The sequence below is a fragment of the Polyodon spathula genome, chromosome 30 (assembly GCF_017654505.1).
Source record: "Polyodon spathula isolate WHYD16114869_AA chromosome 30, ASM1765450v1, whole genome shotgun sequence".
Taxonomy (NCBI): Eukaryota; Metazoa; Chordata; class Actinopteri; order Acipenseriformes; family Polyodontidae; genus Polyodon; species Polyodon spathula.
The window spans coordinates 6,722,928-6,738,215 of NC_054563.1; the positions used below are offsets into that span (position 1 = coordinate 6,722,928).

The following is a 15,288-nucleotide window of genomic DNA, read 5'->3' on the forward strand; positions in this document are numbered from 1 at the left end:
AGTTTTGCATTGCCTGGAATTGCAGGATTAAGACAATCAACAAAAAAAAAAACAACCTATATGAACATAATTCAGATCTTTTATTTAACATCGTGTAAAATCAAGGAAACTACAAAATTATATCTAAAAAATTTTACCAGGAGACATAATAGTAGTAAAGTGTTTCAAGTCAAATTTTTAAATAGTCGGTTTTTCGTATTTTGGAAATTGACCAAATTGTTATGCATTTTGCATTTTTCCTCCCCCATCCAACTTATCTTATATTGTTTGCACTTACAAAAAACACGGTCTCAAACTAGTCAACGAAGGGTTCAGTCCGATTACTGTCTAATTAACTGTATGGGATGAGGTGTCCTGGAATGAAATGTAAAAGCTCAGTGCTCAGCATAACACAGCTCAACACTGCTCTGGAACAGAACAAGAGAGTCAGAAAATTGCAGTCAGTCAATCTGCTGCATCCGGCAGGGGAAGGTGGCCCTCAGTGTATTTCTAAAAATCTGTGATAAAACAATCTCAAATCGCAACCAGACTGAAAATGCTGACCCCTTCATTTTTCACTAGGCGATGGTACCACATTTAATGCTGTGGATGAAGCTAAGCGAAGCTCTCCTGCAATGCAGAACCCAGGACCCTCAGCTACTCATGGCTCCGAAAGCAAATGAAAAAGTTGCTGAACAATACTTACAAGCAGATTCTGACAAACAAGGACACATTTTCGTGGCTTCTCTGTATTGGGATACCAGGAATCCCAGCTGAAGCACCAACAATGCCTCTCTAACCTTTGGCCAATCACTTGACCTCCAGTACAGCTGTGAAGCTGGTTAATGAACATGCAGGTCAGTCTCCACTTATCTGGGACAACCAAGGTAAATAATTAAACAAAACTGGGTAAAAGACAAACAATTACCCTTCCCCAACCCTACAACAGACAATAAATTATCCGACTCCTCCAGCCCATCACTTTCCCTGAACTCACTGGCACTTGAGCCCGGGTGTTTTGATTTGCACTGCTCAGGACCAGGTGACTGTGGGGCGCAGTCTCTGTGGTAACAGTGCACACTCTGATTAATGAGGCTGAAATGTGACGACCGCACAGGGTTAATATTTAGCTTCCTTGATTTCTCATATAATGTAAAGTCTTTTTTTCAAGTCAGTAGCCAATTAATCAAAAACTGCCCAACAATGACTAAGAACACTAAGCTCGCTCTCCACTTTACACTATGGCCTGCCTAACCTGTGTTGGTTTGCATTGCTGGGGGTGGGCCATTTTCTGACCAATTTACCGCACTCTGCTTACAAAATATCCCTGAACAGAAAATCATCCACAATTCAAATGTATGCATCTGAGTAAGCCATGTAGGCGATGGTACAGCAAAAATGTTATCAGTTTTCTAGGAATGACGAACAACTGAGGATGAGGCTGAAGATTTAATAACAAATTAGGACTAATGGGTAGATTTGTTTTTATGTTGAAAAAATACCAATTCAGATTTAAGAAATATATTTTTATATAAACTTTTGGCAGTGTAGAAAAAAAAAAAAAAACTATTGAGGGTAATTTCAGGTTTGAAAACATCCAAAAATCACCATTTAAAAACAGAGTTTTTATGTACCTAATTGGCCAAAATTTTCTTTACAAAACAAAATTACAGTTCTTCTGGTTGCTAAACACCAAAATACTGGCAGGTGCCCAAACACTAAAAATGACATTACTAATTCTGTATATCTGAACTGAGGCAGGAATATCAAGTTTTAAAGTGGACAAAATATTACTAGAACAAACTCCTACAGCGCTTCGAGTTTGGACAGTGTTAACCCATTCTACAGAACAGAACAGACACTTTGCCAAGTCCTTACTCTCAGTTGGTTAATAAAGTAATTTAATCTTGAAAGTTCAGATTGTATTTAACATTCCCACATATCAATTCAAATCATGTAATTCCCCTATTACTGTAAAGCTTAATGTTTTAATAGCTGGCATTTTCCAAGTTTTTTTTCCCCCGGATCCCAGATTAAAATCTGATCAGAGCTTTTCAGAAATCCTCAAACGAACACGCTGTCACCCAGCCATTCACATGCGCGACAGGCAATCTGTACATTTCTTTTTAAGATCTCAAGTTCAGTAGCGATGACCGTTCTTAATCCATCTTCATGGATAGCTTGCCGCACGTCAGCCACCCACATTGGAGGCAAGCAGACAGCCCTGCCTTGATCTCTGCCTGGAAAGAATTGAGCTTTCATTTATTCCTCCAATGAAGAAAGCATTATGATGACCCTGGCATGAACCAGACATCACTTCTCACAGGAGGAAAGATCATTCTGCATATATGCAGATTATCACTAAAGAAAACCCTCAGGATGGTAAGAAAAATACTTAACATCTTGCAGTGTTGCATACTGTAGAGAGCTCACAGATACAGTGAAATTACCATTTACTTTAACAGAAGACAATTTCATTTGTCACATGAAAAGGAATAAAGACTGATGCTGTGTGTCAGAACAGGTGTTCAAGAGTGCACTTTACAGCCATTAGTGAATCTGGAATTGGTTAGTCGAGGTAGCAGGAAACTGTACCTCTGTATTAACACCACATTACCATTTCAAAGCAACACTGTGTGCCTTGGCTTCAGCATGGATATTTTCTACGCCCACTTCATGTACTTTCTTAGTATCAACCAGTTCAACCATATAGTACAACACATATGTTAAAAATCACTGGGACAATGCACATGCAGCCTTGCATGTGTAACATAAATGGGCGGTATTATACAGCACCTCCCAGGACAGTCACATGTACAAAAAAATATGTGACTTGATAAACCTGGCAAGAGGGCCTGGGTGTTAACTTTCATTTTGTATCACGCAGCGCACGACTCCCATTTAGCAAATACTGACTACACTTCATCTACCTTTACAATAGGTTATTGACTGCTAGTGTACACAGCTTCATTAGTACAGTATGCATCCTTTAGTGTTTCTTAGACTACAAATACACACTGCACTTGAGATTTGTTACACTACTGTAGCTATAATACTACTGTATGAACTGATACAGGATCTAGGCAGAGATAGATAGCTAGATATAAAAACACACATTTACATAAAACATATCATTCTGTAGTTGGTGGTGTTGAATCATTTGCTCATTTACACTGTTGGAACAGAATGAATTAATAAAATGCACATATGGTAAATACAATTCTGTCCCATAATTACGTATAAATCAACAGTCCGATTAATTCCCTGTGCATTTAAACAAAACATAACTGTCCCAGTTCCCTAATCTGACTTGTGAAAAACTAATTTTGAAAAACAAAAAACACAAAAACCATGCTGAGCCCCCCAGGCTACAGACTGCCTTGCATACCCAATGGTGGATGGGAGATGATCCCTGGAGAACAGTCTCCTTAAAAAACACACCAGGGGAGGAATGCTGCTGATGCAAAGGCATGCCATTGTCTCCAGTCTGCCAGCACTGAGAGTGAAACACAATCCCTGCCAGCAGAGCCCCTGACTCTGTGCCAGACGAGGCCGAGAGCAAACACTGCATCATCCTGGGAGATCAGAGAAGCAGGGAAACATCAGCCTATTTCCATTAACCCTTTAGAGCAAAAGAGCTTGGTTACAGTTCTGGGTTCCTTCACTTCGAGGGTTTGCGATTTATGGTCTTCGAAGAACATTCCCATCTCTAAAATCTATAAACACGCAGTGGATAATTAAGAATTTTATATTAAAAAAAAAAAAAAGTTAGGATAAAGAAAGTCTCCTGTTGTTAGAAGAGCAGTACAGTGTAGATAATAATGCTAAACACATACATCACTAAATAACCATTTCAAATTCCATCATGACTATTATATGTACAGTGCAAATCAACAAATCTGAATTTAACTTTAAAAGACAAAACAAACAAACAGTCTTTTGAATTCAGCCTGGTCTTGTAAATAGTTAAAGAGGAAATAAATAATTAGATCACTGGAGCCTGGAATGTGGCACAGCTTCTACAAGACATGGACAGGACTCCCCGTCAGCAATCAATTGTTCACTCTGCACAACATTTTTGATCAATGAAAACATGTTACTTTGTTAAAAGGTGTGCTCACTTTTGTGTTGTCAAGCAACCATGCTCAAAATAGGCACAGGCCAACATGCTGCAGGTATCTGGCATAACTGTATGGCCCTGTATTGTGCAGCAAAATGTCAGGAATAGAAATCTGGTTCCAGGCATTAAAAAAAAAAAAAAAAAAAGAAGATTGATGGGAATCCTGGCTGGATCCCAAAAGACAGCTTTATAGAAAGGTTATGCATTTCTCAGCCAACAGTTTGCAAATTGGCAGAGAACCACAATCAAAGAGGAACGGACTGGGGACATCAAGGCAAACAAAGGACGGAAGGGCAAAACTAAAAACTAGTCGAGGGGCCACAACTAAAATGGTTTGTCATCGAACTTGTATGCTGTACTCAGCTAATCAGTGAACAAACTGGACACTATGTACAGCACATACTGTATGCTGCACATTTACTAAAGAGATTCCGGAAAGATAAACAGCAACCTGTTAAATAGTCAGGCTACCAACACATACTTAATATGGGTTATTATACAAGCTTGTAGTATGCTAAAGAAATACACTGAATTCATTCCACTTCTAACAGCATTTTTTGAAAGTATGCATGTGTTTTACTTATAAAAGTTGCTTATGTTACCACCAAAATATCATACAATAAAAAATAAACATAAAAATCTCAAAAAACACCATTGTTTCTTTTACTTTATTTATTTATTTTTTTTTTACAATGATTGGTGAATGACCCCCCTATGCTTTAGCAAAAACTTTTCCTTTGGCATGAGAGAGACAAGAAAAGTAACAATATAGAAATACAGTTTAAACATGGACTTAGCGTGACACTGCAGCACAGCCTACATGCCAGAATATTATTCTCTCCAAAACTGTTTGAACACTCAGTTGCGATAATGAATAACACAACAAAGGCAAACAGGATTTCTTGAACAGAATTCCAAATGTTGTAAACTGTGTGACCTTCCCTCCCCGTAGCCTGGAATGCATGGACCGCAGATGTGTCTCGTACAAACCCACAGCCAGCCTTGCCAGCTCTTCTTTCAGACTCCCACAGGAAGTGAGCGAGTCCCTGGTCTTACCCCTTTGTTTCTTGCCAGGTCGGCTCAACATGGTTTATACATTGTATTCCGACAGGCCAGTCCACGACAGTACTTTGACCAATCTTCTGAGCGGGAAAATAAAATAAATTGAGGAGGAGTGTGCTTTGTGTCACCGTCGTGCTAAAACAATAGACTCTTGTTCAGTAAGCTTTGCCATCCATGGGCTGAAAACTCCCAAAATATCCAATTTGTCCACCCAAACAATCCATTACTCAGGGCTCTAAATTTGCAACAAAAAGGACAAGGCCAAAATGGCCTCCTGTTCAACAAATAGAGGCCACCAATGCCAAAAGTGTAGGATGCTGTTTCATTTTGCTTAGGATTCATATGTAAAGCTAATTGGCCACAGAAAGAAACAATACAGTTTAACACAATAATAACTACTTATTTATTCAGAAAATTCAGGGTTTTTTTTTTGTCGACCAGTGGCCTAGATTTGGCCTAAAACACTGGCTTTTAATCACTAATCCATGGGAATGTTTTTGTTACATTTTAATAGCTATATTCTACTCTGTTTAACAAACTAAAACTAAACTGTGTTCCCATATATAACATACAAGCGTCACTGTGTTGCACAACTGAAAAAACAAATTTATTTATCATAAAATGGACAAATAATGATAACAAACACTGTAATACAACGCAGAATAGTATTAATTTCTGTTTTCGTTAATCGAGCCCTGCGTTACTGTACCCTCATTAAAATGCAGTTTCATAACCTCCAAACATAGCGTTTATCCTTATTAGCAATTTTGTCTTTATAAGCTTTGTCAAAAGATCAGGTTCTCTTCAAGAGGTTAAAATAAAGCAATCCACAAGATCCCAAAATATATAACGAGGCATTAGCATTCTTTACATCTTGGAATGCAATGAATCCACCATATCATGTGGACCTTCAATGGCTGTCAGACGTTGGCTTGTTTCTCATACCCAGTGCCTTCACATAACAGACCACAAAATGCAACGCAGATTTTAAAAACCCAATGAAATCACAGCGGTATGCCAGCACTGGCTGAGTTCACCCAGACCACCTACTTAAGCCCAAAAGGAAGACCGCACCTCACCCATTCCAACCCTGAAACTATACAAACATGAAAAACAGCCCAGGTTGACAGGTAGTAAAAAAAGACACACACACACACTGTGTAGATTCACTCACTGGTCTTCAGTATACATTATGGTCTGTATAAATCTGTATAAAATATACAACGTCACATTCATAAATCCATCAGTCAGTGCATTTACATGAGCATAAGAATACAATGCTTTCGGAAAACTAATTCCGCTATCAAGTATCATGTAAACACAGTTCTCGGAAGATATATTGGAATATTCGGAAAGTCAGTTTTCCGAAAACAGCACCTAGAAAGTTCCGATTACATTCTGAAAACTAACAAAATGTATATTATGTAAACAGTTTTCGGAAAACGTATTGAAATGGCGTACTGCGCACGTGCACACTTTGACCCTTTTCTCCTGGACATGGTTTTAGAAAACAGAGAAAATAATAATAATAATAATAATAATAATAATAATAATAATAATAATAATAATAACCTGCAGTCAGTCTGCATGCATCCATTTGTCTAGTTAGGGATAAAGTAATACATTTGTGAAAGTCTGTATGCATTTGTTAATAGCCCATAGTGATAATTTAAAATAATGTCTGCAAAAGAAACTGATAATATAGACCAGGATGAGCTGTTGGAAAGGCTGATTGCACATTGTGGGGAATCTGAATAGTGGTATAGGATAGTTATCTTTGAATTTAAGACCTGACACTTTGATAAAGCACTTGAGTTATGGGATTGGTCTCCGTTCCGTCGCAGAAATGTTCGGTCTGTTCAAATCGTACTTAGGCTACAACAGTACTTTGCATGTGAAAATATCCTGCGTTTTCCAAACACTTCAATCCATGTATATAGTTGAATTCTAATTAGATTTTCTGTTGCCTAAATCATGTAAACACAGAAAAGCGACGTTTTAAGAAAATCAATTTTCTGAACACATCAGTTTTCGTGAAAACACTTTGTCATGTAAACTTACTGACTGTCTGGTGTACTCAAAGTTCAGTTCACGTGTTTTTTTTCCCCCTGTGGGACTTATATACACGATCTGATTTTAGTGGATTCTGTGGTTACCCAGGATTCAAAAGTTGTTCATTCAATAGCTACTTCTCAGTAGCATAAACCACAAGAACAGACAGCAGGAGAAAAATCAAACAAAAGGCAATCTAAAACACATGAGATAAGGTATCAGAGTGCTGAAATAATTGACTTCCCCGCGCCAGTGGTTACAAGCACAAGCTGAAACCTTGTTAGCAGCATTAAAGCTTGCAGCTTTTGCAGTAACCAGATAGCATGTAAAGACTGACGTGGGGACTGCACGGTGGTCTTATAGGTTCTGGGTGATCCTGGGGTCCCCAGCTCTTGATCAGCCACTGACACTCCTAACTTTAAAATATCTATTAAAATAGTTTGGTGACTAGAAGCAATTGGTTTGGTATTATGCTACCAGGCAAACATATTCTAACCTGCACAATTCAAAGTATAGTCCCTTAAAACCTGACTGCCATTACAGGAATACAACAAGCAGAGCTACCGACACACTCACTAGCTACAATTCATACTGTATCTTTATATTTATGCGACACCAATCCGAAATGTCTTTATATTACATGTAATGGCAATCATATTTAATTATTCTTAAAACTTGATTATATATATATAGAGGAGGGGCTACAATGATACAAGCTGATTTTCACCCCATTCAAGTTCTGGCCTCTTGTGGGACAGATATCAGCTTGTACTGTGCAACCCCCGCTATACAATATTGTATAATACGACAAGTGGAATTTCTTTGCCGTTGGTTCGGTAGGACTCCAAATCTGTATACTGTATCCTGCGATATACAGGACACTGGCCACTTTTGACATACAGGGATGTCACAAAGGCTTCAACTGACAGCATGATGTAGCAACCCACACGGACTGAAAGGCATCTCTGTTAACAGGCAAGTCATAAAACAAAGTTTATTTGTGTAGACAGCTGCACTGTATCAGTTGGGCTCATGCAAGAGTTGAATAAATGGCCACTCAGGCGAACGGCAAGGGATTATTCTTCACACAACTGGGGTAGCTTGTTAAGGGAGAGAGAGAGAGACATGAACAAAAACAAGAGTCGGCTATTTTAGACCGAAACAGAGCACCTTTGGAGCAAGAGTACGTCACCCCTGACTGAGGTTACTCTTGGAACCAGCAGAAGCAGACTAATAAACAGATGGGTGAAATGAGCTGCCCAGCCCGGCATCAGAATTCCAAACACCACAGAATTCCAACACAATAAACACAGGGGCCCCTGCTAGATACTGGAGGCATGGTTCATCAGATCTATCAGGTGCTTGTGGTCACAAATCAAGACAACTAAATAGTATCTTTTCCCCCTAAACCCCTTCTGATTTTGTAAAATTCCAACAAAGAGATATTGAAGGATGGAAATGAGCAAAACGGGTTGGTAAGCCAGGCAATTAGGCACAGCTGGCTTTGAAAATCTATTACCACTCACTAACGGGAACAGAACGGTTTGTGGTGCAAGACAGAGACTTGCTTGAACAAAGTGGGTCCTTTTCACAAAGAATTTAGTCTACCCCAGTGCAAAAAAGTACAGCATTTTTTTTTTTTTTAATGTAAAAGTAAATGAGGGCACATGAAACAGAGTCTTGCGTCCATCACACAGCTGTTTCTGCTGCCTCCGATTCAGGATTACTATTGATTCATCTTCTCTGCCGGTGTGAGCAGCAGTGTTTTTTTTTTTATTTTTTACACTTTAATATAGCCTTAATTAATTTTTTTTATGATTAGAGGAGCTTTTATTTGGTGCACCAGTATCTGTAATAAGAGATATTAAATCTGTAAACCGTGTCATGTTCAGGTCCCATCAAGCAAAGCCAAGAGATGTACAGTGCCAGCTTGATGTTCCTTGATCCTTCTGATGTTTTATCCAATTAACCTGTCTTAGTCTGCAGCTGTGAAATCCAATCCCCTCTGTCCATTTTTAATTCAGGGTATTGCGTGTATGACAGTTTATTACAACTTAATCCCTTTAACCTAGAATTGTCTGTTTCCAAGAACTTCAGTGTGTCTTTATTGTAAACCCATGAGACAGTCTAGCCTGCTATAAACCACGCAAATGACTATCTATAAATGACATTAGACAGGGGGTCTTTATATCCAGACTATTTGACATGGGAAATACATACATTTATAGACATGGACCTTTAAAAGCGCACATGTCCTTTAATACAGGACTGAATACGCAACACTGTCATTCTGGACAGATTGCTGACATCAGGCTTGATTTAGAGAGACTGAAACTTTGGCAGAAATTTAAAATAAAGAGAGCTATAAAAAGAGCCAGGGATAAGGCAATACTGGTTTATCCCTAGCAAGGCAGCACAGCCCAAAACGTCTACAGGGCTGTTTCCTGCTCACACTGCAGGCACACAGTGTTCCTTTGTATTCAGTCAGCCTCCCAGCTAAACAGGCAAGTAAGATAACCTGCAGCCAACCACACACAGCACTCTCACTTGAGCTGCTAATGGCTTTAATCAGCACACTTTCTGCTCGGCTCTGTCCTGCGGAGAGCGGGGCTGCTGACTCAGCAGCCAGTCTGAGCCGAGCTCCCTGTCCTAATCCTCACTCTCGCTCTGCTCCTGACGCCTGCCTTGTCTCTGGATTGGACAGAGCGCTCTGCTGTAACTACAGTACCAGGCCGAGCAGGAATTCCTGTTGCACAGCTGAGAATGCCTAAGTAACAATAGAATGAGGCGGGGGGGGGGGGGGGGGGGGGGGGGGTTGCTCACAATGGTGCATACTTGCCTCTCTGAATCAGAAGGTCAAAAAGTAAAAAAGTGCAATAAAGCTTAATTTAGAAAGAGTGAAATTGATTTCCCCAGTTAAAAAAAGCCTTTGGAGTGAACAACCCATACTAAAAAGGCCACATTACTAAATAAAGCAGCACTTACTTTATTATTTTTTAGAAAGTGTTGTTATTTTATACTAAATTTTCCCTAGTTCAAATAACGCAAAAAAAAGTGCTTATTACTGTACCATGGGGATTTTTATTTTTGAAATACTATACATGAGAAAGACTGAGTTAATCTTATTCTTTTGATATTCAAGGACCCAGGTACAGTTTAAGCAATCATGAAAATCCCCTGGTATCTGTCTACAGCGTTAACAAAGTACCTCAAGCTTGTGCACAACAAGAAAGCAAGATCTGGTTTTGTTCTGAAAAGAAATCCTGATCCCTTATTACACAGAATAAAGAAAGGAACTAGGTGACTAGCACAGCAGCTGCTTCAACTTGAATTCCTAGTCATATTCACCATCACAAACTGACAAAATCAGGGTGACTTTCATATTTGTACTTTTTGTTCCAAAACAGATATCACGCACAGATTATATCCTGGAAACCAATCGTCTGACCCAAAGGTCCTCACCCAGAGACTATTAATACCAGTATTTATTTAATTCTTTTCTCGGGTCAAAAGATTTTCTGTTCGGAATGTTCTTGCCTGGAACTGCCCTCGCAGATTAACTTCCACTAAAATACACTATTAGTTGATAATGTGTTACTCTTGAGATAATAACATAAGACACTATGGCAAGTCAAACAGATATATTTTCAGACTAAAGGGTGGCACACACCAGACGGGATGCGATTTTTCATTGGGCGTCAAGATACTTTTGCAGCTATTGACAAAACTATGATCAAGACTGGTACATATTTCTCAACATGATGTACACTGAACAAAAATATAAACGCAGCATGAACAATTTCAAAGATTTTACTGAGTTACAGTTCATGTAAGGAAATCAGTCAATTGAAATAAATTCATTAGGCCCTATCTATGGATTTCACATGACGGGGAATACAGATACACCTTAAAAAAAAAAAAAAAAAAAAAAAAAAAAAAAAAGGTAGGGACGTGGATCAGAAAACCAGTCAGTATCTGGCGTGACCACCATTTGCCTCATGCAGCGCGACATCTCCTTCACATAGAGTTGATCAGGCTGTTGATTGTGGCCTGTGGAATGTTGTCCCACTCCTCTTCAATGGGTGTGCAAAGTTGCTGGATATTGGCGGGAACGGGAACACGCTGTCGTACATGTCGATCTGGAGCATCTCAAACATGCTCAGTGGGTGACATGTCTGGCGAGTATGCAGGCCATGGAAGAAGGTGAACATTTTCAGCTTCAAGGAATTGCGTACAGATTCTTGCAACATGAGGCCGTGCATTATCGTGCTGAAACATGAGGTGATGGGGGAGGATGAATGGCACGACAATGGGCCTCAGGATCTCGTTACGGTAACTCTGTGCATTCAAATTGCCATCGATAAAATGCAATTATGTTTGTTGTCTGTAGCTTACGCTTGCCCATACCATAACCCCACCATGGGGCACTCTGATCACAACGATGACATCAGCAAACAGCTCGCCCACACGACGCCATACATGCTGTCTGCCATCTGCCCGGTACATTTGAAACCGGAATTCATCCGTGAAGAGCACACTTCTCCAGCGTGCCAGTGGCCATCGAAGTCAGGTCAAGACCCTGGTGAGGACGACGAGCATGCAGATGAGCATCCCTGAGACGGTTTCTGACAGTTTGTGCAGAAATTCTTCAGTTGTGCAAACCCACAGTTTCATCAGCTGTCCGGGTGGCTGGTCTCAGACGATCCCGCAGGTGAAGCAGCCGTATGTGGAGGTTGGCGTGGTTACACGTGGTCTGCGGTTGTGAGGCCGGTTGGAAGTACTGTCAAATTCTCTAAAACGATGTTGCTGACAGCTTATGGTAGAGAAATGAACATTCAATTCTCTGGCAACAGCTCTGGTGGACATTCCTGCAGTCAGCATGGCAATTGCACACTCCCTCAAATCTTAAGACGACATCTGAGGCATTGTGTTGTGTGACAAAACTGCACATTTTAGAATGGCCTTTTATTGTCCCCAGCACAAGGTGTACCTGTGTAATGATCATGCTATTTAAACAGCTTCTTGTTATGCCACAACTGTCAGGTGGACGGATTATCTTGGCAAAGGAAAAATGCTCACTAACAGGGATGTAAACAAATTTGTGCACAAAATTTGAGAGAAATAAGCTTTTTGTGAGTATGGAAAATTTTTCTGGGATCTTTTATTTCAGCTCATGAAACATGGGACCAACACTTTACATGTTGCGTTTATATTTTTGTTCAGTGTAATAATTATGTATGCCTTCTCTGATGGTATTTCAACAAATATGGTAATAAATCACACATACCAGGTTGATCCTGTGCCTTCTAAATGACCTCCCATATATTACCTTTCAAATCTCTATCTTTATAATTGGGACAATCTGTCACAAAACTTTGGGTATTTTTCCCATGGCAAGTATTTTTTCCTATGCCATTTTAGACACTTCACCCTGCTGGACCACATGCATTGAAGCTGTTCTCCGATTGGTCATACCCAATCACAAAAAACAGGATCAAATTCTATTTTTCGCATCGCTCCAGTGTCGACCTGGTGTCCCTGTCGTGTCGTCTGTGGTGTGAAAGATGTATAGGTTATATTCATTTTGTCATATCGGTGCACAGTTTCCCTTGTTGCATGGCGTCTGGCGTGTAGCAGCATTAACACCTTCATTAGTGTTACAAACTCCAATAGAAGCATTGGTCTAAATGTATCAAATACTTTTACATCTATATGGGCCAACACAACAGACTCTCAGATTACAATATTTTTTGGAAGCAACATGTAAAAAAAAAAAAAAAATGAACCACGTCTTACCTGTGCATAGTCCTTTTCTATTGCAGATTTCTTTTGGCTGTAAGCCCTAAAAAAAAAAAAAAAAAAAAAAGTTCAGTTCAGTTTATTGTTTGATATAGATTATAAAGTAAACCAAAATGTCCAGTGGCTCTTATAAAACACTGTATTCACTTTCCTATGAATAACACTTGCAAAACCACCTGTATCAAAAATCAGACATTTCACATTTTTAATGCCAGTTCATAAACCCTTTGCACCTGCCATCAGGCCTCTCCCTTTTACTTTTGAATTGCTGTAAAACACCTCTCGCCACATGATTTACAGACAACCACAAATCGAGGAGCATTTCCTTCTTCGTCTGTTGAGAAGGTGACCCAATTTGGGTTTCATTTCATCCTGTTTACTAATGACAAGGAAGCAGGCAGCTGCACCAAGAGCTAGATTTATTCACAAATCAAGAGACAGATGCTTGTCACTTCCTTCCACACAGGACAGATCCAGAAAGTTAACAGAACAGCTCACCACGACCAGAATACAAAACAAAGGTAAATGTTAAAAAAAAACAACCCACTTTACACAGCCAGGCACGCCACAGTAAATACAATTAGTTTACATGGTCACAAAGCCACAATGCTGTAATTGCTCATTTGTAGAGCATAGTTTCCTATGGGCAAAACAATATTGCCTGTAACACAGTGTGTCAAACACAGAACAGCTAAACAATAAGGACCTTGTTACACGGTGTTATGATAAAAAGATACAGATATTGTTACAGCCTCAATCACTCCACCTTTCCCCAAGGCGATCAGTAATATTGACACACAAGGAGGTCCGGTAACTTGCTCTAGGTTAGACCCTGGCTCAGACCACAAGGTTATATAGGCTAACTCCTAAATATATCACACAACGGTTAACAAATACCAAGTCAAATAAGTCACTGCCTTTAAAATGTACCTTTACTGTTGACACTTGTGCCAAAATACATTGTTTCTGTAGCATTTCCAGACCTCTATGAGTCAGTTAGCCTTGGTACTCAAGTACCTGAAGATTAATTAAAGGACTGAGCTGTGTAACCCTCCAGTCTGCCTGCCAAACACACACGGTACTCTTTTCACTGTGCTGACTGAAGAGGAAATGAAAGTTGTGTAGCCGTGAGCCTGCAGGGATAAACAGACACAATGAGAGAAAGAGACAGCCACCTGTGGTAATGACCACTCTGCATACAGAAGCTTATGCAGGGGATCGACGTCGCCAGTCGAAGTGCTGTGCTGTGCAGCAACAGGCGTTTCCTACAAGGCTCTTTACAATTCTTAACCTGTAATTACACTAATTACTAACCTGTCATTTCACAATAAGACAAGACAGTATTATCTTTAGTTTACAAAGCCAAAGCACAATTTAAACAGTTTCAATAAACCTTTCTTTCAGGTTAAGAGTTTGGCTCTGATTTAAAAAGCTGTTGTATTTTTTCTATCAGATTCTGTACTGATGCAGATCGATTGTAAATAGCTGCCCCTTCCTTTAGCAAACTGGTATTAGTCATGATAAACAAGATAAAGTACAGTGGCCTATATTTCCCCCTATGGGCAAATTGCACCTTCCATAGTTAATGTATTACATGGAAACATTTCCCACAGCAGAAAACCAGACCCTGTATGCGCTTGGTTGACAGGCGCTTCAAAATTCAACACTGCACACATTTACGAATGTTTCACAAGTAAGAACTCTGTGGTTCCTTGTGAAACTACACAGCAGACTCCCTCATCTCTGAGGAATGGGCAGGGACCCGTCCAAAGCAATTTCAACATTTGTAATCACTTTATCCCCTTGACAATCTTTCAATTTAATACAATGTTGTGGTTCACAAATATGTAGCATCCTACAAACACAGACTAGTTTTGAAAAGCACACAGGGTGGAGGTTACTCCAAACACATTCAGCAAGACACCATATTATTACAAGTAAACAACAGGCTGTCATGCGACATTAATTGATCTAATACAGCACTAGATCAAACACTGCCCCTGGCTGTTTCTTGGTTATTCAGGTTAATTCCTGGTAAACCAGTATTCTTTTGGAATTTGCTGGCAGCAAAGGTTTTAAGCATTTGTTTGTGTGAAATTCCAATACGCCTACTGTACAGGTTTTTAATACCGTCTTAAAAATGTTAAGCATTTAAAAAACATTGGAGAATTACAATACAGTTAAAGCTGCTGTGTTTATCTTTTGATTTGCATTGCTGGTAATCCCCTGGATGAAATGCGAGACAAAGACAAGCCTTTAACTTTATTGTCACCAAC

At 39.5% G+C, this 15,288-nt stretch overlaps 1 protein-coding gene across 3 annotated transcripts in view; it reads right to left on the reverse strand.

Annotated features, from left to right (window-relative positions):
- LOC121302715 (F-BAR and double SH3 domains protein 2) overlaps positions 1-15,288 on the reverse strand; it is a 79,538-nt gene that overhangs the window by 52,052 nt on the left and 12,198 nt on the right. For all 3 annotated transcript variants that reach the window (XM_041232810.1, XM_041232809.1, XM_041232812.1), the window contains exon 3: positions 13,010-13,055. In XM_041232810.1, the coding sequence (XP_041088744.1) occupies positions 13,010-13,055 (46 nt within the window). The remainder of the gene's footprint in view (positions 1-13,009; positions 13,056-15,288) is intronic.